General features: G+C 37.8%; 2 protein-coding genes and 3 non-coding genes across 6 annotated transcripts; 2 read left to right on the top strand and 3 right to left on the bottom strand.

The window, feature by feature from the left end:
* Positions 1–114: 114 nt before the first annotated feature.
* LOC121737242 (origin recognition complex subunit 1) lies at positions 115–11,495 on the bottom strand. 2 transcript variants are annotated; one of them, XM_042128851.1, is made up of 10 exons: positions 11,274–11,495; positions 10,935–11,175; positions 9,678–10,590; positions 9,261–9,357; positions 6,855–7,027; positions 6,452–6,549; positions 5,995–6,248; positions 5,402–5,600; positions 833–1,084; positions 115–699 (listed from the first exon to the last, which is right to left on the bottom strand). In XM_042128851.1, exons 1-9 carry the CDS (start codon positions 11,375–11,377, stop codon positions 833–835), a joined length of 2,331 nt encoding a protein of 776 aa, XP_041984785.1. In that variant the 5' UTR covers positions 11,378–11,495; the 3' UTR covers positions 115–699. The 2 variants fall into 2 exon arrangements, with proteins under 2 accessions (XP_041984785.1, XP_041984784.1); XM_042128850.1 differs by having other exon boundaries at positions 115–1,084.
* On the top strand, positions 1,724–1,796 carry Trnam-cau. The gene has a single exon. It is a non-coding gene; the product is annotated as a tRNA-Met (tRNA).
* Positions 11,496–18,377: 6,882 nt separating the features above from the next.
* Trnaw-cca lies at positions 18,378–18,449 on the top strand. The gene has a single exon. It is a non-coding gene; the product is annotated as a tRNA-Trp (tRNA).
* A 171-nt stretch (positions 18,450–18,620) lies between these two features.
* On the bottom strand, positions 18,621–18,692 carry Trnaa-ugc. Its single transcript has one exon. It is a non-coding gene; the product is annotated as a tRNA-Ala (tRNA).
* A 1,136-nt stretch (positions 18,693–19,828) lies between these two features.
* Positions 19,829–22,586, bottom strand: LOC121737268 (general odorant-binding protein 1-like). Its single transcript, XM_042128893.1, has 3 exons — positions 22,245–22,586; positions 20,832–21,012; positions 19,829–20,133 (listed from the first exon to the last, which is right to left on the bottom strand). The coding sequence occupies exons 1-3, from the start codon at positions 22,371–22,373 to the stop codon at positions 19,949–19,951; spliced, it is 495 nt and encodes a 164-aa protein (XP_041984827.1). The 5' UTR covers positions 22,374–22,586; the 3' UTR covers positions 19,829–19,948.
* Between the last annotated feature and the right edge of the window lie 596 nt (positions 22,587–23,182).

Raw genomic sequence — 23,182 nt, forward strand, 5'->3', positions numbered from 1 at the left:
TATAATGTGTATTTATAATTAGGTTAGTTGAATATTTTTAATGTAAAGAATAAAATAAAGTTATCACAAATTTAACAGTCTTTTATTTTTAAAACTTAGAAATACGTAGGCACATTTCAAGGCACTCATTACAATAATAACTGTGATAACAATTAATAATCATCGTCAAGCATTCAACTATTTCAATAAATTAAAAAACAATCTAATGTCAAAGTTAACTAAACATTTAAATTCATTTATTAAGAAAACAGATCTTAGAACAGTGGTACTTTCTGCATATTCAATTAATAAATTATACTGTGTTGTTATTCCCATGTAGGTTAGTAACTCATTAGTTTCAAATGTCACAAAAAACACATACTTACTTAAGAAAAAAACAGAAAATTATTCTTTACACACAAATCTGAGGCAGCTCACGCAAGAACTACATGGGGTCGAGTGCTGAGGAGCAGACACGTACAGTCGAAGTGCTGCCATCGATAATGCTCAGAAGCAGATTGAGAGCTGCCTGATGCTGTTGACGCGACCGTATGCATCACCTACACAGTAATCGGCTTCGTCGCATACTGCACATCATCAGCTTTGACGTTTAGCTGCAGTCGCGGCTCCGGCTTGGGCTCGAGCAGCAGCAGTTTAAGTGCTGCCAGACGCGCGCAGCTGCCCGCGCCTACGCCGTCGTTGACTATAACATTATAATACCTACACAGTGATCTGTTTTGCCGCGTAATGCACGTCATCAGCACTAACGTTCAGCAGCAGTCACGGCTCCGGTTTGAGCGCGAGCAGCAGCAGTTTGAATGCTGCCAGCCGTATCCACACAAGCATTTAACACCTACACAGTAATCTGCTTCGTCGCATAATGCACGTCATCAGCACTAACATTCAGCAGCAGTCGCGGCTCCGGTTTGGGTTCTAGCAGCAGCAGTTTGAGTGCTGCCAGCCGCGCGCATGCTGCCCGTGCCTGCGCCGGCGTCGGTGCGACGATATGCGCGCTGCGGTACGGCCGCCCGTCTAGTGCAACCAGCGCACCAGCTGTCATGAGAGCGCGGGAGAGAGTCGTCTCGTCTGATCCGGTGCGCTCCACCTACAATTATAAAAGGTTACGTTATAGTATAACAAAAGTATAATTAACTAGATGACGCCTCCGAGTCCCGGGAAAAGATAATTAGAGGATATTTCCTCTAATTATCTTTTCCCGGGACTCAAAGTATCTCCATGCCAAATTTCAGCAAAACCGGTTCAGCGGTTTGAGCGTGAAGAGGTAACAACAGACAGACCGATAGAAAGACAGCCAGACACACTTTCGGATTTATAATATTAGTATGGATTGTGTAGAAATAATTGTCATTTTTTGCTTTGGGGGGTAAAAATCATATTAATACTTCTTGAATAAGTATCCGTTTTGCAATATAATAATTATTATAACCTAAGAATGACTACTAATTTGGAACTAGCTCATGTTACTAATATAATAGATGGTCTGAGAGGGTAGAGACACAACTCTGACAGAGTATAGACACATTTTTTATTTTAAGTATAGATATACTTAAAATAAAAAATGTGTCATAAGCCATTAGTAATAATTTAAACTCAATAAAACTTTTATAGTAATAACTAATAAGAAAAGCATCAACGTGGCGACGAGTTACCACACCCAACAGCAGTCTTTCATATCAGATTTAACTACCAAATTAAGTAACGTAATTTGGACAATTGCATCATAGCCTCGGTGGCGCAGTAGGCAGCGCGTAAGTCTCATAATCTTAAGGTCGTGAGTTCGATCCTCACCCGGGGCATATCCTTTTGTTAATTTTTTACTTGCGATCCATTTAAGAATATTTTACTTTATCTCAAATATTATGATAGAGTATTAATACTGACATTTTTTGAAAATTTTTCATTGAGACTCAACAAACAAAAATATACTACTGTTAAAAAACTATTTTTGTGGTGTATATGTTTCGCTCAAAGACCGAAATCGCTCAATGAGCGAAAAAACGGCTCACAACGCGTTGTGGTCACAGTGAAACAGCCACGACGCGAAATTCGCGTCGTGGCTCTAATGAAAACGGCAACGACGCGTTCTGGCAATCACAAAAAGACCATAACGCGAAATTCGTGTCGTGGCTGATACGAGGGCTGCTATTTATGTATCCGGAACTGGCCACTTGCAAGAACAATATTTAAAAAGTAATTACAACATTTGAAAATAGAACTCTTTGGTTGAAGAATACATTTTGTTTCATGTGACTGTCAATTATTTTGCCATTGTGGTGTCATTTTGAAAATTGCGTGTCTTCATTTGCCATGGATTTAACGCGTGAACATTTTCGTGCAATGATTTACTACGATTTTCGGCGTGGGCTAAATCAACAACAGTGCTTTATTCAACTCACCGCAACTTTTGGAGATGAAGCACCATCAAAAACCACTGTTTATCACTGGTACAGTGAGTTTAATCGTGGGCGGTCTATGCTCACGGATGAAAATAAAGAAGGTCGCCCAAAAACAGCTGTTGTCCCACAAAATATAGATGCTGTGCGGGAACTAATAATGCGTGATCGTCATGTTACATATCGCGAGATAGAGGCGTCCTTAGGCATAAGTATGACGAGCATACATAAGATATTACACGAACATTTGGCTGTAAAAAAAATATGTTCGCGTTGGATTCCGCACAACTTGACAATCGATCAAAAACGGGCTCGTGTCGATTGGTGCAAAAAAATGATAAAAAAATACAACCGTGGTACGTCAAAAGCCGTTTATAATATCTACACAGGTGATGAATCTTGGATCTATGCATATGACCCCGAAACGGTGTTCCAAGATGAGCCGAAACCAACAAAAGTTACTCGTGCAAAAAGTACTTTGAAGCAAATGGTCGCTTGTTTTTTTGGAATTAATGGACATGTGGCTACAGTGCCATTAGAGAATCGTAAAACGGTTAATTCTGAATGGTATACGACCATTTGTTTACCAGAAGTCTTTGAAGAAATAAGAAAGGACAACCGACAACGCAGAATCATATTACATCACGACAATGCTAGCTGTCACACCTCAGCTGAAACAACTCAGTTTTTGGAGGGTCAAAAGATCGAATTGACTGGTCATCCGCCGTACAGCCCTGATTTGGCACCTAACGATTTCTTTTTATTTCCATACGCGAAGAACAAATTACGTGGTCAACGTTTTTCGAGCCGCGAAGAGGCTGTTGATGCGTTCAAAATGCACGTTTTGGAGATACCTCAATCAGAATGGAAAAAGTGCTATGAAAATTGGTTCCAGCATATGCAAAAGTGTGTCGATCATCGCGGCGAATATTTTGAAAAGCAATAAAACCATATTAAATGATATATGTTTGTTTCTTTTTTTAATTCCGGATACATAAATAGCAGCCCTCGTATGCTATTCGTTTTTCTTGATTTGTTCTTGATTGATTAATCGTCCATAGGTATGGAAGATTATATTTAAATTACCAAGCGTACTACAAAATATTTTTTCTTTTACTAAATCACTGCATAACGTGTTTATCATTATTATTTATAAAATATCCATAGTTCCATACTATATATACTAATATTATTACTGTATGTCTGGCGCAACGTAGTTGCGGGCATTATCTAGTAGTATTATATTTAAATTATATAAATAAAAATAAAGGTTATTTTTTACAATTTATTAAGATCAGATTACCTTAATATAAAAAAAAAAAAACAACAACAAACAATAACACGTTGCGGCAGACAGACAGACAGTAATAATATTAGCACGGATATTATGGAACTATGGATATCTTAATATATATATTTCTTGTGTGCGTGTGTATGTGACTGAACTCCTCCTAAACGACTGGACCAATTTTGATGAATTTTTTTGTGTGTGTTCGTGGAGATTCGAGAATGGTTTAGATTTACAGTTTGGTCTACTGGAAAATGTTTTTTCAATTAATTTCTTATTTATAAGGAGTTGTTGATTTTGGAATGTTTTACATTAGATCCGGCGGACGGCGCTATCATCGCATTCAATATTATTCTATTTCAATTTTAGTTTGTCCTGACAGATGGTGCTACGATTAATTTGAAAAAAATTTTGTTATTCAATTCATGTGCTGATTAAAATATTAAATATATAACACATAGGCTACAATTTTAACCGACTTTCAAAATGGGGGAGGTGTTATGTTCGTTTTCTTATATTCAACGATTACTCCGCCGTTTGTTAACCGATTTTCAAAATTTTTCTTTTGGTGTATAGGGTATCATCCCAATTTGGTATTATATTCACAAAAGTGGTGATCTGATGAAGGATCCATAAGTAATCGAGGGAACTCCTCAAAACTTATAGGGAAACATATAGTGACTTCGGTTTCGTGAGAAGTATTCTAAGCATATGCTACCAACAAGTAAGATTTTGCACCGAGATATACCTGGTATACCGTGGTTCGGCAGGTGCTGAGAGAATTCCTGATTCTTTATAGATACAAGTTTGGGAGTTTCGGCGTTGTTTTAAGAACAGAAAGCATATGCTACTATGCAAATTACATTCTTCATCATCATCATCATCATCATCACTACCATATTATACCATTTCATAGTCTTTTAGATCGAGACTCGAGTTTGTCAAGCGATAATTAAAAAAAATCTATATCTACCTAATATTATAAACCGGAAGAGTATGTTTGCTTGAACGCGTCAATCTCAGGAACTACAGGTCCGATTTAAAAACTTATCTCAGTGTTAGATAGATCATTTATCGAGTAAGACTCATCATTTATCGAGAAGGTTATATTATATTATTACTCTAAGACTAATACGACAGAAGAAACTCAGGAAAATGTGGGAAAAACGGGGGAAATATTTTTTATGGGAAAATGTACCTACGGATTCTGTAAAATTTCTAATTTACGCGGGCGAAGCCGCGCGGGACATCTAGTTTTCAAATAATAATGAAAAACACGTTATGCAGTGATTTAGTAAAAGAAATAATATTTTGTAGTACGCATGGTAATTTAAATATAATCTTCCATAACTGTGGACGATTAATCAATCAATAACAAATCAAGAAGAAAAACGAATAGCATATCAGCCACGACACGAATTTCGCGTTTTGATCTTTTTGTGATTGCCAGAACGCGTCGTGGCTGTTTCACTGTGACCACAACGCGTTGTAAGCCATTTTTTCGCTCATTGAGCGATTTCGGTCTTTGCATATTGAGCGGATTGAGCAGATTGAGCATAACATATATAAATTCATAAATGAATCCACTCTACTCTTTTTGATAGCTTTATATTTTTTCAAATTTACTTTTTAAATAAAATGAAAATGGTAGTGATCCATTCTTGTCATGTGTCAAAAACAAACTAAAAAGTATCTTCCATATTTTATAAAAAAAAGTCACCTCAGCGGCCACAGCTCGCAGCATCAGTCGCTCGGCGGGTGAGCAGCGTCTGATAGCGCGAACCGCCGCGCCGCCCGCCGCCTCGTCCAACGCCCGCTGCACCTCCGCGAACCCCGCGCCCCCCGGCCCGGCCAGTTCCAGCGCCCGCGAGCACAGAGCGAGCGCACGACGAGCGTCACCCGATACGGCTGCCACTTTCCTGGATAGGAATAATGCATTAAGAAAAGGTAAATAAAAGCTTGATAGGGCCTACGAATAAGAGCTAGGATATAAAGATATAATCTAGCAATTTTTACTTTCAGTTCCAGGTGAGAAGAATTTAAAATTGCAATGCCTAATAACAGCTAACAGAGTAAGCAAAATTGAATTTTATAAAGCAGCTGCGTGTGGCGTGTGCGTACGGCGGGAACGACAATGGCGACTCGCGACGCCATTCGTGTTACAGCGACTTACCTAGCGACGAGCTGCACGGCATCGGGCACGATGTGTCCCATCAGGCACGCGACCACGATATTCTGCAGCTGCGTGTGCGTGTACGGCGGGAACGACAGTCGCGACTCGCGACGCCATTCGCTCGTGTTACAGCGACTTACCTAGCGACGAGCTGCACGGCATCGGGCACGATGTGTCCCATCAGGCGCGCGGCCACGATATTCTGCAGCTGCGTGTGCGTGTACGGCGGGAACGACAGTCGCGTGAGGCCCAGTCGCGACGCGACTCGCGCCGCCATTCGCTCGGGCAAATCCATGGTGTTAGCGACCGCGACTACGGTCAGTCGCGCGCCGCTAGTCGCCCACTCCATTATGCTGTAAATGACGTCCTGTCGCCGATTGCAGAGCGCGTCCAGCTGAAATAAACGATGTATAAATAACATATTCATTTATTTTTGACTTGTCTTCTTATATTTTAACTCTAGTGAGAACACTTGTAGCAACACAAGAAGAAGTAGGTATCAGAGCCCTCAGTAGTAATGTGTTAAAATTACTATGGCTAAATTTACTATTATCACAATTCATAGAAAATATAAAAGGTAATTATATTTAGTCTTACCTCATCCACAATAAGTACAGTTGGTGTTCTCCGTGGCCCAGGATTTGTGAATCTCTTCTCTAACAGTGAACAAGCTTGCTCCCATACAACTGTCTTACCTGTAACATGTATTTATTTAAAAATCTATATTTTTGTATAACATTTAAACACATTTGTATAACAGAAGATTTGTAGATTCTGTGTGATTTCTGTACAAGTTTATTATAACACAGTTATATTTATGTCAACTGCCAAAGATTTCACCAAGTTTTAGGTTCAAGTGAGTAGTTTCTTACCAGCTTTTGCAGGTAACACAGGGTTTACAGATATTTCATCCAGGTAGTAAATTAAAATATTTATAACATTATCACATCTCGTAAAATCATCCAAACTCTTATAGTATGATATATGTATGCATCCATACCAGTCAACTGCTTGTATATCTGCACAAAAGCCTGCCTGGGCTCGGCTATCCTCATCCCGTTGACTTCCACCAGCTGAAACTCCGGCAGCTCCGTATCCTCCTTCAGCATCTTGAGTGCCGAGTTCACGGTGGCCGTCTTCCCTGTACCCGGCACTCCGGAGATGTACATACAACTGGAAATGTACCAGTCCTGATTTAGCGCGTGTTCAGACCAAACTGACTGTAAGCCGCCGAATGTGAGCAGGCTCACTGTGAGCCCCAGTGTGAACGTGAAAATATACGTTATCGAATGTCCGCGCCTACGCCTAGCGTAATGGCGTATTGTCGGTTTAAGGTGTGAACGAAAAAGTGAATATGTAGAAATACAATAAACTGCGTAGCGCTCGCTCACATTCGGCGGCTCACAATCGGTTTGGTGTGAACATGGCCTTAGATTGACACAAACTGTACACCTAGACACAGAGTTATGTTAAGTTATGTTTTTAATTTCATTTTTTTGTAATTATTGTTAGCTGCATTTTTTTTTAAATAAGGGGGCAAACGAGCAAACGGGTCACCTGATGGAAAGCAACTTCCATCGCCCATGGACACTCGCAGCATCAGAAGAGCTGCAGGTGCGTTGCCGGTCTTTTAAGAGGGAATAGGGAAATAGGGTAGGGATGATGGGAGACCTCGGTACGCAGCTTCCTATTTTACCTAAACTTACAAATGAATTGAGTGATATTGAATTCACAGCTACAGATGTTACAAAACAAAAGTAATTGCAGGACTTAACACTCACTCATCACCTGGTCCAGATCAAATTTCATGCAGTATTATTAAGAACTCCAGCAATTTACTAGGCCAAACATTAACAGACATAATGAACAGCTCATTCCGCTCTGGTGTAGTGCCTCAAGATTGGAAAAAGGCCATTGTAACACCAATTTTTAAAAAAGGTGATAAGACTGATCCCAAAAACTTTCGACCTATAAGCCTTACAAGTGTAGTGGTGAAAATTATGGAAAAAATCATCTCTGAAAAAATGAATACATTTTGGCATAGGGGAGTGATCTCTGCCAAGCAACATGGATTTGTCAAGAAAAGATCAACCATAACCAATCTACTGACATGTGTACGTTCTTGGTGCAATGAACTTGATAATAAACATCCTGTTGATGTCATATACCTGGATTTTGAATGTGCCTTCGATAAAGTTTCCCATAAACACCTTCTTTTGAAACTTGAACACTTTGGAATAAGAGGACGGCTGGACTGGTAACTAACTGGATTAGTAACTACTTGAAAAACAGAACATTCCAAGTTCGAATAGGTAACTCTCTTTCCAACTGTAAAGCAGTGAAAAGCGGCGTTCCACAGGGCTCGGTGCTCGCAGCAGGCCTGTTTGGTATGTATGTAATTGATCTAATTGCTATATACAAAATGATAAGATCTCACTCAGCCTTCTTTGCTGATGATGGCAAATTATTTGCTAACCCTCTAGTAAGCTCTAATCAAATACAGGATGACCTTGATCAGGTACTTACTTGGACCAAAAACTGGTTATTAAATTTGAACTTAACAAAGTGTTATGTTTTGCACTTGGAAACAATAACCCAAAATTACAGTACACCATTGACGGTTGTCCTTTGACCTCTACTAACTCACAAGCAGATCTGGGAGTTCAGATAACACACAACCTAAAATGGGATCAACATATTGCCAACATTGTCAAGAAAGCCAACTCGTTTGTTTACTTGGTTAAGAGGACCTTTCAAGTTGTAACAATTAATCTTTTTTTTAAAATATACAAAACATACATAAGACCACTACTGGAATATGGATTCCAAATTTGGAGTCCATACTTTCATAAGGATATTGATCTTTTAGAAAGTGTACAAAGAAAGGCAACAAAAATACCGAAAGCACTTCGACATAATATGAGCTATGAAGATAGATTAAAGGCATTGCGCCTCACGACGCTAGAAGACAGGCGCCTACGTGGAGACCTCATAGAGACATACAAAATACTAACACATTGGTACAGCGTGTCAGAGCTTGAAGATATTTACATTAGGAAAGATGTGAAATCCAGGTCAACTCGAGGTCATCATCTCAGACTAGAACGTACACTAGAGAACTTGCTTGTAGCTCACAACTTCCTAAGCAATAGAGTTGTGCAGACTTGGAATATGTTGTCCGATGATATTGTATCTGCACCAACTGTTAACATCTTTAAAAATAGACTTGACAAATGGTTGATGACAAATAAGTCCTGCAAAAGAAATTAATAACGAGTGTGTGAATTACAACACTGTGTGATATGGTCATTATCAGCTAAATGCTGCTAGATCATTAACAATAAATAAATAAATATTTACGTGTAACCTTCAAACTCTAAAAATATCAGAAAATTAAATGTCTTACCCACTGCTCCCATCACACAGTTTTGCTCTTATAAATGACAATATCTCATGAAGCTGGTTCTCTCTGCCAGGGAGAGACTTGTTCTCCTTTGTATATTCTGCAATCAAATTAAATTAAGCAATTTAACAATGTTTCTTCAATCTTCAGTATCTTATAGAACGTTTATTGAGTGCTTTTATTTCAAAGCCTGTGTAAGCAATTTATTTTATGGTAATAATTTTAATTAACTACATTTTATTTTAATTAGAATTAAACTTAGATGCTTTTTTCTATTTTCTTATTCTGGATTGGCAATCTGAGCTAAAGGAACAGTTAACCCATCATTCCCCAAGTGGCTGGCTGCCGCATAACAATTGAAAATCGATTGTGTCTGCGATACCCACAATGGAGGTGCTACATCAATCAACAATCTCTCACCTCCAATGTTCTCAACAGAATGAGCTCTAGTATGCAGTGTAGGCGTGAGCTCACTGGTCAGTATTCTTTTGGAGACACTCCTCGGAGTTCTCCCAGCAGATGGCCTTCCTCGTGGTGTCCTTGGTGTCTTTGGTGTACGGAGAGTTTTTGGGGTCTTTGGAGCCATCATGAAATCCTCTTCACTCCCACTACTATTCTTTCTCACTCGCCTGGGAGTCCGTTTCACTGGAGACACCTCCTCTCGAAATGATTTCAAGTTCTTAATGACTCGACCAGATCGGGTCAAATAACCATCTTTATCCTCATCTTCGAAGACTAGAGTTTTCTTTGGGGTTTCATTGTTTATTCTGATTTGTGGTGTCTTACGTTTTGGTGTGCTGGGCTCATGCTTTCTGATAACGAGGGTTGGTAGTTCATCATCAGAGGTGACCTTCAATTCCAGTAGAACATCTTCTATATCATTACCATGAAGTTTTTTTGTACTTTTGGGTGTTTCTGGTTTAACAGGCTTTGGTGTTTTCTTTGGTGAGTCCCTGTCATTTTTATCAGCTAAAATAGCTCTCTTTAAGAGTAATTTTGTGCCATCATTTTTGGAGACACTCCAGTTCTTTTCTGAAATTGAAACACGGCCCATTCTTTTGATTAAACTGTTTGGAGTCTTAGGTGTCTTCGGAGTCATATTCTTACTGGGAGTGGACAGCAGTTGCAGAGCCTTTCTTTCTGTCTCTAGCACGGGCTCCAAGTGTAGTTTTCTCTTGCCAAGCGGAAGAAGCCTGTATCGGCAGATATAGTGGTACGGAGCTGATTTTAAAATATCATCTGTGTCTTTTGTTACAGTGAGTGTGATGAAGCATTTCTTGTAGAATGTTTCGATATCTACATCTGTGTCAAACGGCCGGTGGTCTTCAACAACCTGTAATTTAATAGTATCGGGTTACTACCATGTTGAGGTTAGCCAGCTATTCTATAAATATCTGTAGTATAATTTACAGTTAAGTGTTTCAAATAAATAATGTGTATAATGCAGTGTTTGAATCAATACTATCTTAGCTTTAAATACCTTTTTTGTCTCTGCAAATATTCTGGAAATTAACCTAAGCTGACATTATTTTGTTCTGTCAAAACAATGCGCCCACACAGTTTCTCATATCCAGGAGACCATAGATGAAAAGTTTGATAAGAACATTAATACACTGTTAGCTTACCGTAGCTAGTTAAGAATGTAATAATATCTAAGTAAAAAAAAAACATCTTTACCTCCTTCTCAAAGAAATCGATGGGTTCGTTTTCGTTTAAACAACCTTTCGGCAAATCACTCCACTTGGAAAACCACTGTACTTTAGCTCGGAATGGGTCACGTTTGTTCGTCCTGTCCTCGTATAGAGACAGAATTTTCGCCGCGTCGCAACCATCTTCGGTGTCAGGTTCTGCTGCGTCGGCATTTGAGACGAGCACGAAATCGCCTAAGCCGGCAACTATATGCTTGTATTGGAATTTTCTGCGAACGTTTAACAAATTACAAGAAGCCAAAACCGCTTGTCAGGCAAGTCGAATACTGCTAGTTACACATTTACAAACAAAACAAATAAAACTTACTCGTAGTAATGATACGAGGTGGAAAAATTTTGATCGTTATGAACTTCCTCGCTGAGCCACGTTACAGCTTTCTCGGCAGCCGAGTGTTTTCTACGGCCCATCATGTAATAAGCACTGTTCAATTAATTATTGATTTAATCAATATTTTATGACTTTATTCAACTTTTCTGTTCATTTTACAACCTCAATTCCACAATTCATTCAAAAACAAAACAATCAACAGAATCAACAGGCAACAGCTGTCAAATTTAAAATAAACGCGCTCCGTTCGCGCCGTTTTTAACTTTTTAATTTTTGTGGCGAGTAAAAAAATATTGTGTTCGGCTTTTAAATTTCGTTTCATTTATTGTTAATTGTTATTATTCTTAGCATATTAATAATAATTCAAATAATCTTTATGACGCATACAGTAATTTTCAGTAAGAAGTGTTTCTATTTTCGGAAACTCTATATTCTGATCCAAGTAGGTACTTTTAAACCGATCGATTAATATCGTACGTGTTGTTATCAAAACGGGTTATGTATTTACTCGTAGTCTATTTAATAAGGAATAAGTATTATGGGTTACCCCAAAATCTATTGGCACGGGAAAATATTTAGGCTGCTATAAATAGTCAGTACTGATGCGACCCGGTCTCATGACGCGATTCGGCTCTGTGATTGGTCCAAATTTTGATAGCCAACCAATCATAGAGCCTGAACCGTATCTTGAGACCGAGATGCATCTTGAGTACTGACTATTTATACCGGCCTTAGTTGCATTCACAGACAAAGATCAAGATAGATACCGCATGTGTATGTACTTCACGTGCCATATCGCGGTCCCGAACGACGAGTGATGCTCGTCTTTCGAAAGCCTATTCTTTAGTCTGCTATCAGAATCAGACGTCAATCGGAATTTTAAATATGTCTAAATGCCTAATTGTGCCGTATTGAGCTGTAGAAATTCGAATAGAAAAGTTGGCCTGTATAATGGGCACGTTTCTTATCATCGGTCCTCGTCATAGTAGGTTGGAAAAAGTGGCACGCTCGTTTTCATACAAATGGAGGAACATCCGGTATCTATCTTGATTCTTGATCTATATCTGTGGTTGCATTGGAATTTGGAGTTTATTCTTAGTTCATTGAGAGATGTCTATGTCCAGCAGTGGACGAATATAGGCTGATATTATGATGATGATGATGATGATTGGAGTTTATATTTATTATAGAAAAAATAACGAATGCCAATATGTACTGTAGGTTTGCACTTTTGCACTATTTCTAAGTTCTATTAACAAGTTGTTGACTGTTGTAGGTATAATAAATAAAGTCCATGTCAATACAATAATAAAATAAAAAGTATTATGTATTAGATTTTAAAGACAGGTTTCTTCACGGTGTTGGTTTTATTAGGGAAATACCTACGTGATGTAAATTATGCTTAATTACTTATTACCTATTATTAGCAGCAAATTATACTTACTAAGTACCTATATGAGTAGGTACCTAAAATAAAAGCACATAATATTACATATTAATAATATGTAATATTATGTGCTTTATGTTTTGTTTTGGCGAGCCCCCCTTTTGCTTGATAACGGTCGCCGGCTGCTGCCGCAGCACGCTCGCTGCGCTCGCTCGGCTCCCTCTGTGTTGTGGTCTAAGTTCTAACCTAACCTAACCAACTTTTGAACTTTCTGGATTGTGTTTGTTTTTGTTTTGACGGGGGGCTGTGCCCCCCGAACCCTCCTTTCCGGTGGGCTGCGTCCATCCATTTCATAATCCCGTAATTTTTCCTCGAATATTTGTTGAAATTTTGATTCACTCGTATGTGCCTCTACAATTTTTGTCTCTTTAATAACACTTGTAACTTTTATTAACTACTTTCTTTCTGAAAAACAACCACAAACACCAACAAACACCTGCTATTTGACGCCATATTGTAAATAAAACGCACCTAGCGCCGCAGCGGTGCGCGCTGAACTACTTTAATTAGACGGCGGCTTTTGAATCAGCTGTAGTGTTGAACGTTTTGAGCGACTCAAATATTCAATATAAAAGCTAGACGTGTGATTGAAAGGCGTTGTTCAGTTAAAGGGCTAGCTGTTTGATTGAACGGCTATTTAAACCAGTCGGCTGCGACAGATACATAACATAGATATTAGATACCAAATGGCTGGAAAACAAGACTATAATTTTCTTGCAATTATGCGCTCAATAATGATTTCATAATTGTTTACTCACATAGCCTTAATATTACATAATATAAAGAAGTATAGTTAAATTAAATTAAATTAACACAAAATATCATAATAATGCTACCTAAATAATTAATAGTCACTTAAACAATATTTTATTATGGCAGTGGCATCAAAGAAAACACTTAAATAATAATTAAAATTAAAGTAGGTATTATTATTTAAATTATTCAATAAATCATTCTAGGAACATTATACAGTAAGGCACAAAGGAAGTCGGTTAAACGATAATTCAGCATTACATGCGTTACAACACGATGGTTACAACTTACATGCTGCCATGCACGCATTATCGTTTATTGTTACATTGATTGATGTGAATGACATGCAAACTACGTGCAATTAATTGACAAGTTCTTTAATTTTTCGTCCTGCAAATTGCAATTTGTGCAACATGCATGCATGATCGTTTCGCGATCGGATGTCATGCAACAATAATTATACTGTCATCTGTCACGTAGATGAATGTCATGCTGAATTACCGTCTAATGACTTTAGAGTTTAGATTTTAATCATTAAAGTTTTTTTAATGTTTGAAGTGGATCATCACTTATCAGCCGTTTAAATAGCGCTTATGCCATGCTTATATTTAAGCTGATAAGATTAAAGTAAGATATTTTGAAATTAGAACTATCCACAATACGATAACTACCTACTCTAATTTTAAACACATTCTAAAACCATGATGTAACATAATATTATTCTGTCCCTTTTATGTTTGTTACACTGGGTTTTCCGTGAGTTTTCCACTTGGCACTAATCACTTTGCATTCGTCATCACGAAATAATTTGTAGAACAAAATAAATTATTATTTCTCTTTTATCACTATTATGGCACAGTCTTCAACATTTTTCAATCTCCCACGGTCCACAGAAGTTTCGAATTTGAATTTCGAAAATTCTCTTCTCGAATTTTAAATTTTCTTCCGAATTTTTTTGAGTTCCAAAAGTTTCGCGGCTTTTTTTATTTTTAAACGACCTTTTCGTCGAGGAATAGATCAAACTCGTACTCTTTGAATTTGTTGTACCAATCTTGACCAGCCGTGTTTGGTACTTTCAGTAGAAGTTTTTTTCTTTGTGGCACCAATGGTCCTTTTGACATCGATTGTTTTTCTGGCTCCAACAGTCTCTCTGGCACCAACGTTCTTTCTGGCACTGCCTTTGCTTTCTCTGTCAGCGATTGCTTGTGCTTTGTGTGCCAGTTGCCTGGCACGTCTGCGGGTCTGGCAAGGACGCTGGCAGCTAGCAGCGCGATCATGATGACGTGCCTCATCTTCCACTGAGTCGCAACTGGCACGGATAATCTTGCGTCGGATCTTTTATATTTATGCGATTTGAGGTACAGTCACACGCAATTATTTGAATAAATTAAATAAAACCTATTCTGCAACTCTCAAACTCTATTATGTTAATTGATTACTACAATAGTACCTAAGTAACAAATTCACATTAGAGTTTTAAAGTTGTAGTACATAGTACAGTATCCTGGGCAAGACCAGAGAGCAAAAAAAAATCAGTTTCTGCTCTCAAGGTACTGCACGGCTGCTCTTAGCTCTACAGTAAAGCTGTTCTTAGCTCTACCTAGGTATTTGAGAGCTAGTTACAAAAAATTGCTTATGAATAAGCCCCCATTAAGTTCATTAGTGTATAAACTGTGAAACTAGTAACTATTTCATAATCGCACTGCGCGGCGCACTGAAGATTTTGATTCGTAGAGAAAAGCGTTCTCTTCTTGTCCTTTTTAAATTTTACGAGATGCTATTAAGGAGCTGCGTTTCTTACATATCTTCTGGTTTCTAGTCTGCACTAACAAGTTACAGCTCTACAGAACTTTCTATAATCTAGAGGTTTAGTGTCATTTCGATGGCTCAAGGTTTCAAACTTTTCCAGTCAGAAATGAACGTGATGAAGTGTACCTAAGTTCGCAACATGGGTGGATAATGAACTGGGAAGGCCCCGGCATAAAACAGATATAGAATTGAAATATTTTCCCATGTGATGTATAGCTTGTGATGAAAGTCAGCTAATGTTGTTTTGATACGCGAGCGGTTCGCGGAAATTATTGGGGTATTTTTATTTTTTTACGTGACGTAGCAGTGGTAAAGAACCGATTGTAAATAATATAATAATAAATTATGTATATTTATAAAGAATTTACATTTTTAATAATCGTAACGTATACTATTAATTGCTTTATTTACCGATGTCTACCGATTCTACTTAGGTACAAAGTTATTTGAAAAAGATTCTTGTTGTACCTACCATCGAGGAAGTTGATTCCTATGCAATTGACAGACCGTTATTTGGTCGAATATGTCAATTCAATGTTAATTGTGATCTGTCAGCTGATCTGTCAGCTTGGTTTGACGTAACGCAACCAAACTACTTAGGTCCCCGATTTGCATAGGAATCAACTTCTCTGATAGTACATTACTATTAATAATATTATACTTAATAGACTCTGTCTATAAAGCCTATAAAGGTTCTTTAAAAAACTTCAGTATGGCTCATAGTGTATTCCCGAACTTGTATCGGGAATGGGGATTCGGGAGTCAGAATTCTTGGATAGTTTTAATACTTACCCTGATTTAGCTTGATGCTCTTTCCTTTATGAGTAGGTAATGTTTCTTGGGTTTGTTTCTATTTCCAAGAGGCTCGTACGTGCTTACAGCCGACACAATTTATAATAATTATGCAATAGTTTCACAATAGCTTGCGAGCATTGTTGAACTAAAGATATGCTTTATTTCTCTTTAACAGATTAACTAGATGACGCCCGCAACTCCGTTGCGCCAAAATTAGTTTTTCACGCGGGAACCGTACATTTTTCAGGGATAAAAACTATCCTATGTCGTTTCCCGGGACTCAAAATATATCCATTGTCCATTTCAGCCAAATTGGTTCAGCGGTTTGGGCGTGAAGAGGTAACAGACAGACAGACAGACACTCTTTCGCATTTATAATATTACTTGATGTCCCGCGCGGCTTCGCCCGCGTAAATTAGAGAGTAAATCAGAAACCGTACATTTTCGCATAAAAAATAGCTATACTCCCTTCATGTGGTCTAGTCTATAGTAGTTCGTGAGATAAACCCTTTCTAATATTTCCCCCGTTTTTCCCACATTTTCCTGAGTTTCTTCGGTCGTATTAGTCTTAGCGTGATAACTGATAATATAAAGCCTTACTCGATAAATGAGCTATCTAACACTGAAATAAATTTTTAAATCAGACCTGTGATTCCTGATATTAGCGCGTTCAAGCAAACATACTCGTCAGGTTTATAATATGTATAGATAGATTTTTTAAATTATCGCTTGACAAACTCGAGTCTCGATCTAAAAGACTATGAAAAGTACCAATAACAGGGTCATACTATTATGACCCTGTTATTGGTACAATGCATCGTCCCATGATTATGAGCCTATGCTCATAATCATGGGACGATGCATGGTATAATATGGTAGTGATGATGATGATGAATGTAATTTGCATAGTAGCATATGCTTTCCGTTCTTGAAATAACTCCGAAACTCCCAAACCACACATCCACACATCCATACATCCAAACAAACTTTCGCCTTTATAATATTAGTAGGATACCTATAGGTAAAATTATTATAAGTATGGATAATATTATTCACTAATTTAGGTCTGCGAGAGCCGTGCTTCGACATAAATGAGACGTCTCGAGGGGACCAATACCAAGCTCTCTAAGGCAACTTATGTAGCGACGTGTTTGGGTATAATTCCTGTTGTGTTCTGAGTTGTGACTTGTGACATGGGAGGAGGTTATTACTCAACATCAGGTTATCAGTCTGCTCGTTTATTGATTAAAAATACTTATGTAGGTACCGAAAATATTGCATGTAGCATAATATAGAGTCTATGACTCTATTTTATGTGTATTATTATTTGCGGCCCTTTGTCGACAATAATATTTGTAGCTGACTGTACCTACATCAATGATTTAGATTATGAATTTATGCCAGAGAAAATTATGGAAAACTGAATTTCAAAGTCTATAAGTTATTTAGGCTGAATCATGACATTATTAAAATAGCTAAAGTAAGTCATAATATCGTAAGACTTAGTAGTCTTACGATATTATGCCGCATAATAAGACTAGGTATTGCCGGGGCTAAGCAACTACACCTAGAAATGCTACAAAATGTCTACTTACATATTTTAATGTGACAGACCCTGCCCAGCTTAGGTGTTGCCGCTGATATTGTTTTAAACCGGTTTTTCCCAAACGTGTTGAGCAGATGACCCAGATTGTGCGATGCGGGCTCGCCTCGGATTTTCGTATTCATCATCATTTTCGGAAGTCATTTGGAACTTGGAAATAATATTCCTTGACATATTTGCGTCATTGATGACCCATTATCGATGTAGGAATAGTAGGTATAATGTTTTTTTAGGGTGGGTTGCACCAGAGGCGTGGTTAAAGTTATGGTGAAAGTTATTGGTATAGTTAAGGCTAACTTTAACTTTAACCTTAACTTTGACCACAGAATATGACACATGACAGCTGGTCCGACTAGGCTTGAAATGAACGTGGCTGCTGGTAAAGGAGAACTGTCAAAAATGGCGTTTTTGTATGATGACAGCGTTAGTTCCTTTTTTTCGCCATTTTGCATTGTAGTTATAGTTAACGTTACTTTTATAGTTAAAGTAAGTTGGTGCAACCCACCCTTAGAAGTTAGTCCCGTTTTAGGTTATTTACTTTACCAATGAAACATAAAATATATATTTTTTTTATAACCTAACCTAAATATTATTGTGTTTAGAAATAAATATTACCTCATGTTAAATTGAAGTACTTATCATACTTATGTTTGATAATTTCGAAAAGAGTCACAAGGACTCCGTGGCGCAACGGTAGCGCGTCTGACTCCAGATCAGAAGGTTGCGTGTTCAAATCACGTCGGGGTCATTGTGTTTATTTTTTGGACAGACAGACAGACAGACTTTACGTTATATTCTTTTGTGCATCTTTTTAAAAAGTTTTATAGTACTTCTTTATTACTCCATTTTTTACGTTTATACGCACAATAAGCATTTGAAGGTAGCGCACGTAGCAACTAGCAAGCATGCAAGCAAAAATTGGAGATGCCGGGGATCGAACCCGGGGCCTTTCACATGCAAAGCGAACGCTCTACCACTGAGCTACATCCCCTTTTGTAGCTGAACTCTAATTTTATGTCGTGTAAGCAACTACTACCTCTACATATTTCTTCTGCAATAAAAAGAAAATTTTAAATACTTCGTCAAGCCTTTATTTCTTTCTGGGTGACTTTGTAGTTATAGTTATTAGTAGGTAAGTAATAAGTATAGTAAATTACATTTGAATCTATAATAATATTATAATAAGTATACTTAATATTATTAGGTGCATGGGAAAAAACCAAACAAAGAAATGTCATTCATCAAATGAACGTTTAAAAATTTATTCACATACAAATTCTATGTATAAAACCTAAATTATATAAAATCGTGTCCTTGGGAGAGCAGAGGTCGTTTTGTTCATTATAATTATAAATAACACTAAAATCGGTTTAGCCCAGCACGTAAAAACCTTACTGAAGTTTTAATTGCTATAATATTTATTATTCGTATTATAAAGATTATTTCCAAGAATATACGACGTTTTTTCCGTTTTGAAAACTCCGCGATTCGAGATTGTACCTACCTAATTATTGAACACGGAATAAAGCTAAGTCATGTTATAGAAGTGGTTTAAGATTAGGTACTGTGTATGAAGCAAAATGTATTTAAAAGCATATCTCTAGGTACGTGAAGGTTTTGAATCAATGCTTACTCAATACTCATTTCATCCAATACAGTATCTGCCTTATTAGGTATTAATTATTATAATATACTACTTCTTTCCAGACTCTTCTCTAGTAGGTATAGACCACAGCAGCTGTCTATAATATGTGGTCTATACTACCTATATCATACTTAAATCCTTTGAAATATGAGCACTCAGAAAATATACGACGATTCAATTTCGTTTAGTGCTATGTATACTTCTTATACAACTTCTACAAGTTTACCTAAGATCTATTAGGTTTGCAATTTTCTGAGATGCTCTATTTAATCATAATCCAAATTAACATATTTAAAACTATTATAAGTAAACAACAACAGCTTATAACCATATTGTCAAGAGTTCAGATTTAAAACAGTCAGAAACATAGCCATATCTACTTGCTGTAGGTACCGAAATTCTATGCAAGCTCTTACGCTGCACGAGCGCAGTAGAAATGCGAAGGATTAGAAATACTGACAGATTTTCGGGATAAAATGGAATACCCTATTAATATACCCTATAATGGTCATGCGCTAAGCGCTGTTTGCATGCCATACTAGTTCCTTAAGTCTTCCGATCTACTCGCTAAGCCTGCGTCGTGGTCGTGGCACTCTTCCGGTCTACTCCGCCTCCATAATAAACTCAGCCATCAGCATCTCCATCGTGGGCGCGATGCCGGTGGTCATGCAGGTGACCTTGAAGCATTCAGCCACGCGCAGGATCCGCCAGCAGTGGTCGGTCTCGTGGTCAAATTTCTGTTCACACTCGTGGATGATGCCCACCATCTGCTTCGCTAGGACCTCACCTGGGAACAACAAATGATTACTTTAGCCTGCCATGTTGTCCTGTCAGCAGCTTTGTATTTATATGTATATAGGCAGTTTATTATGCCTTGGCCTATGGGCGGCAGCGTCCTAGGCGCGGCGGCAGCGTCCTAGAATGGCGGTAGAGTTCGTACATAGAGGCGGCAAAATTTAAGTGGCCATATACTTATGAATATAAATCCAGCGCTGATTATAAGGACAATAATTATACGACTTAATGGAAAGCACCTATTTAAATTAAATAGCAATACAACTTATTAAGTTGCTATAATAACTTGTTAAGGCCACTTAAGGCGGTTTATAAGTGAATGATCGTTTTAATTTTTAACTACACTACACTCTTGTTTATATATGGCTATATTAAAAGGGCTCATGAAGTTCTAGATATCAGCCTCGGTACATAGGATTAACTGCCATTATTCTGCGCTCAAAAGTTGTCTGAAATCATGCTAATTTACCCAAATTAGTCTATTTCGTATTTGTACCGGGCTAAAAAACGCCCGCGACAGTGCCGAATTTATATTTTTTATGAGATTAGGCAACTTTTTTTCCGCCGCTCCATGTAAGTAATCTGTAGTGCCTCTATGGACGCTGCCACGAGCCGTCCGGCCTATTTATAAATCCGGGGCTGGCACGCACTGGGCAAGGGCCACTGGCCTGGTTTCCTGCCAGGACTCACCATTAGGAAAAGACTTGATGAACTTATCAGTGTTCTCATGGTGCATGCGGTGCGAGTCGGTCAGCAGGTCGAAGTGGGTGCTCATACACTTGATGGCGCAGCCCAGCTCGCGGTGTTCGAACTTGAAGTCTTCGCGCCAGAAGTGAAAGAACTCCTCCATCTTCTCTTCAGAGAGCTGGCTCTGGTTAGGGAGTAAAACGGTTAAGTTGCTGACTGATGATTTTATTAATGTGACCCTCACAAAAAATATATGATAAAGACAGGTCACAGGCACTCACAGGGTGTAACAACACTAAGTGATAATTACTTCAGAGTTTAGGGTGTGTATGTGTCCCCTAATTATATAGATTTCGATGTGAAAGTAGCAGCGCTGAAAGAGCAAATATTTAAATAACTTTTGTATGGGAAAATTCATGACATGGGGTGGTTGCCCATACAAATAAAAAAATGCTCTTTCAGAGCTGCTACTTTTACAATGAATCCACTGACTAAAGTTTTTTTTAAACAGCCCCATGGTTACCAAAAAGCCTCCTCCTTACGTACTTACTTACATAAAATAAGATAAAAATAAAATAAAAAATAACAATTATGTATATGGTTTAAATTAAATTACCCGATGTTTTTATTTAAAAACTCTATTGAGCTAAAGATACTAGTATCCGTGAAAAAAATTATATATTTTTTTCTAAAATATTTATACCAATGGATCTAGATTAGATCTGACCTAACAGGTCCGTCAAGGCCAAAGTATGGGCACGTGTTCTGAAGTTAATAATAAAAATATATTAATTCAATTTTTAAGTTTCAAACCAGAAATTTTAGTATGAACTGAACCTAGAGCTAAACGGAAAAAGTACTAAACGGAATTTGATTAGCATGGTAATCATTCAGTTGGCTACTAGTACTTTAGCTACTTATTATCCTGATTTTTTTGGCTTTTTTTGCTCGTAATCAATAATGGTAACAGTTAGGCACTTGAAATTTTCACAAATTCTTTAATTTTGTTTGTACTTACTTTAATAATTAATAATAAAATTAAAATAAAGTAAATATTTAAGGGCCCCACTTAAATATTTACTTTATTTTAATTTCCCATACAAAAAACACAATTTTTTGTCTACTTTCACTCTATACCGGTACGGAACCCTACGTACGCGAGTCTGACTCGCACTTGGGCGATTATTTTTTAAATTTTAATAGTAACCAAACCTTGACTGATGATAACACATCTACGTATAAATAAAAATTACTATGTTAAAGCACATTAATCAATTAACTTTACGGAAAAACTATATACGATAGTTTTTCCGTAAAGTGTACCACTTGTGCTCAGGTTGTGGGATATTATAATTATGTGTAATGTGGGAATGGGATATTATAATATTACTTTCAACAATGGGTTTAAAAACTTACTTCCTCTCTACACTTCTCCAGGGCTTCTCCGAATCCCATCGTGACGTCTTTCATGACGATCGACTTCTCTGCAACCACCGCACCACATAGCAGCAGCACAAGCAGACTTCTGCAACCCTGGTCCCACATATTTCACACCTACGTCGGTTCTTATCCTGGTATAGCGCTATGGGCTTTAAAACTTTGATACTCCCTATACTTCTAATCAACTGCTCTTACACTGTTACCCTGGTTATACAGCTGCTAAAGTGGCTTCAGAACTCTACAAGTTTAACTATGCTTCACACAGCTCCTAATACCCTAGTACCCCAGTATGTTGAATATTTCCAGGAGTCTACCAACTATATGACTCTTACACGTTGCTGCCCTACTATTTAGCATGTTTATATAAGCGGCGAATGATGGCTAATACCAGGTATTTGTTCTGCACACAGAGGCGGAGACATCAGTGTGGCACATCCGCAGTGGCTAGCAATTAGTCGTTTAATAGACGTCAGGCAAATCATACATTGGACGGATCAGGAGGATAATAAGTTTTGACAGCTGCCAAGGCAGAGTTGGTGTGGTCACGTGTTAAAGTCTGAAAACTGTGGCCGTGGTTGGAAACCACGACACTTTGCCAATCTACGTCGTATAACGTATTTTTTAACCGACTTCCAAAAAGGAGGAGGTTGTAATTATATGTTCGTCTGTTTATTATATTTTTTTTGTATGTTCAACGATCAGTTCGCCGTTTGTGGACCGATTTTCAAGATTTTTTCGCTATTGTATCGGGTTTAATCCGAATTTGGTACTATGTTCATAAAAAAGGTGACTTGATGATGGGATCCATAAGTAATCGAGGGAATTCCTCGATATTTATACAAAAAACCCATTTATCTGGATGATATTGTGATTTCGATTCATAATCTGAGGTATTTGAAATGAAAACTTATAGT

The sequence above is a fragment of the Aricia agestis genome, chromosome 20 (genome assembly GCF_905147365.1).
Source record: "Aricia agestis chromosome 20, ilAriAges1.1, whole genome shotgun sequence".
NCBI classification, from domain to species: Eukaryota; Metazoa; Arthropoda; class Insecta; order Lepidoptera; family Lycaenidae; genus Aricia; species Aricia agestis.

Excerpts from the sequence above, each read along its gene's own strand:
- LOC121737242 (XM_042128851.1), bottom strand. The coding sequence starts at position 11,377 with ATGATGGGCCGTAGAAAACACTCGGCTGCCGAGAAAGCTGTAACGTGG. Across the intron at positions 6,550-6,854 it reads GATATACAAGCAGTTGACTG|GTAAGACAGTTGTATGGGAG; the intron begins GTATGGATGCAT and ends TACATGTTACAG. Across the intron at positions 1,085-5,401 it reads TGCGAGCTGTGGCCGCTGAG|GTGGAGCGCACCGGATCAGA; the intron begins GTGACTTTTTTT and ends TTATAATTGTAG.
- LOC121737268 (XM_042128893.1), bottom strand. The coding sequence starts at position 22,373 with ATGTGGGACCAGGGTTGCAGAAGTCTGCTTGTGCTGCTGCTATGTGGT. Across the intron at positions 21,013-22,244 it reads TGGAGAAGTGTAGAGAGGAA|AGCCAGCTCTCTGAAGAGAA; the intron begins GTAAGTTTTTAA and ends CTCCCTAACCAG. Across the intron at positions 20,134-20,831 it reads CATCAAGTCTTTTCCTAATG|GTGAGGTCCTAGCGAAGCAG; the intron begins GTGAGTCCTGGC and ends TGTTGTTCCCAG.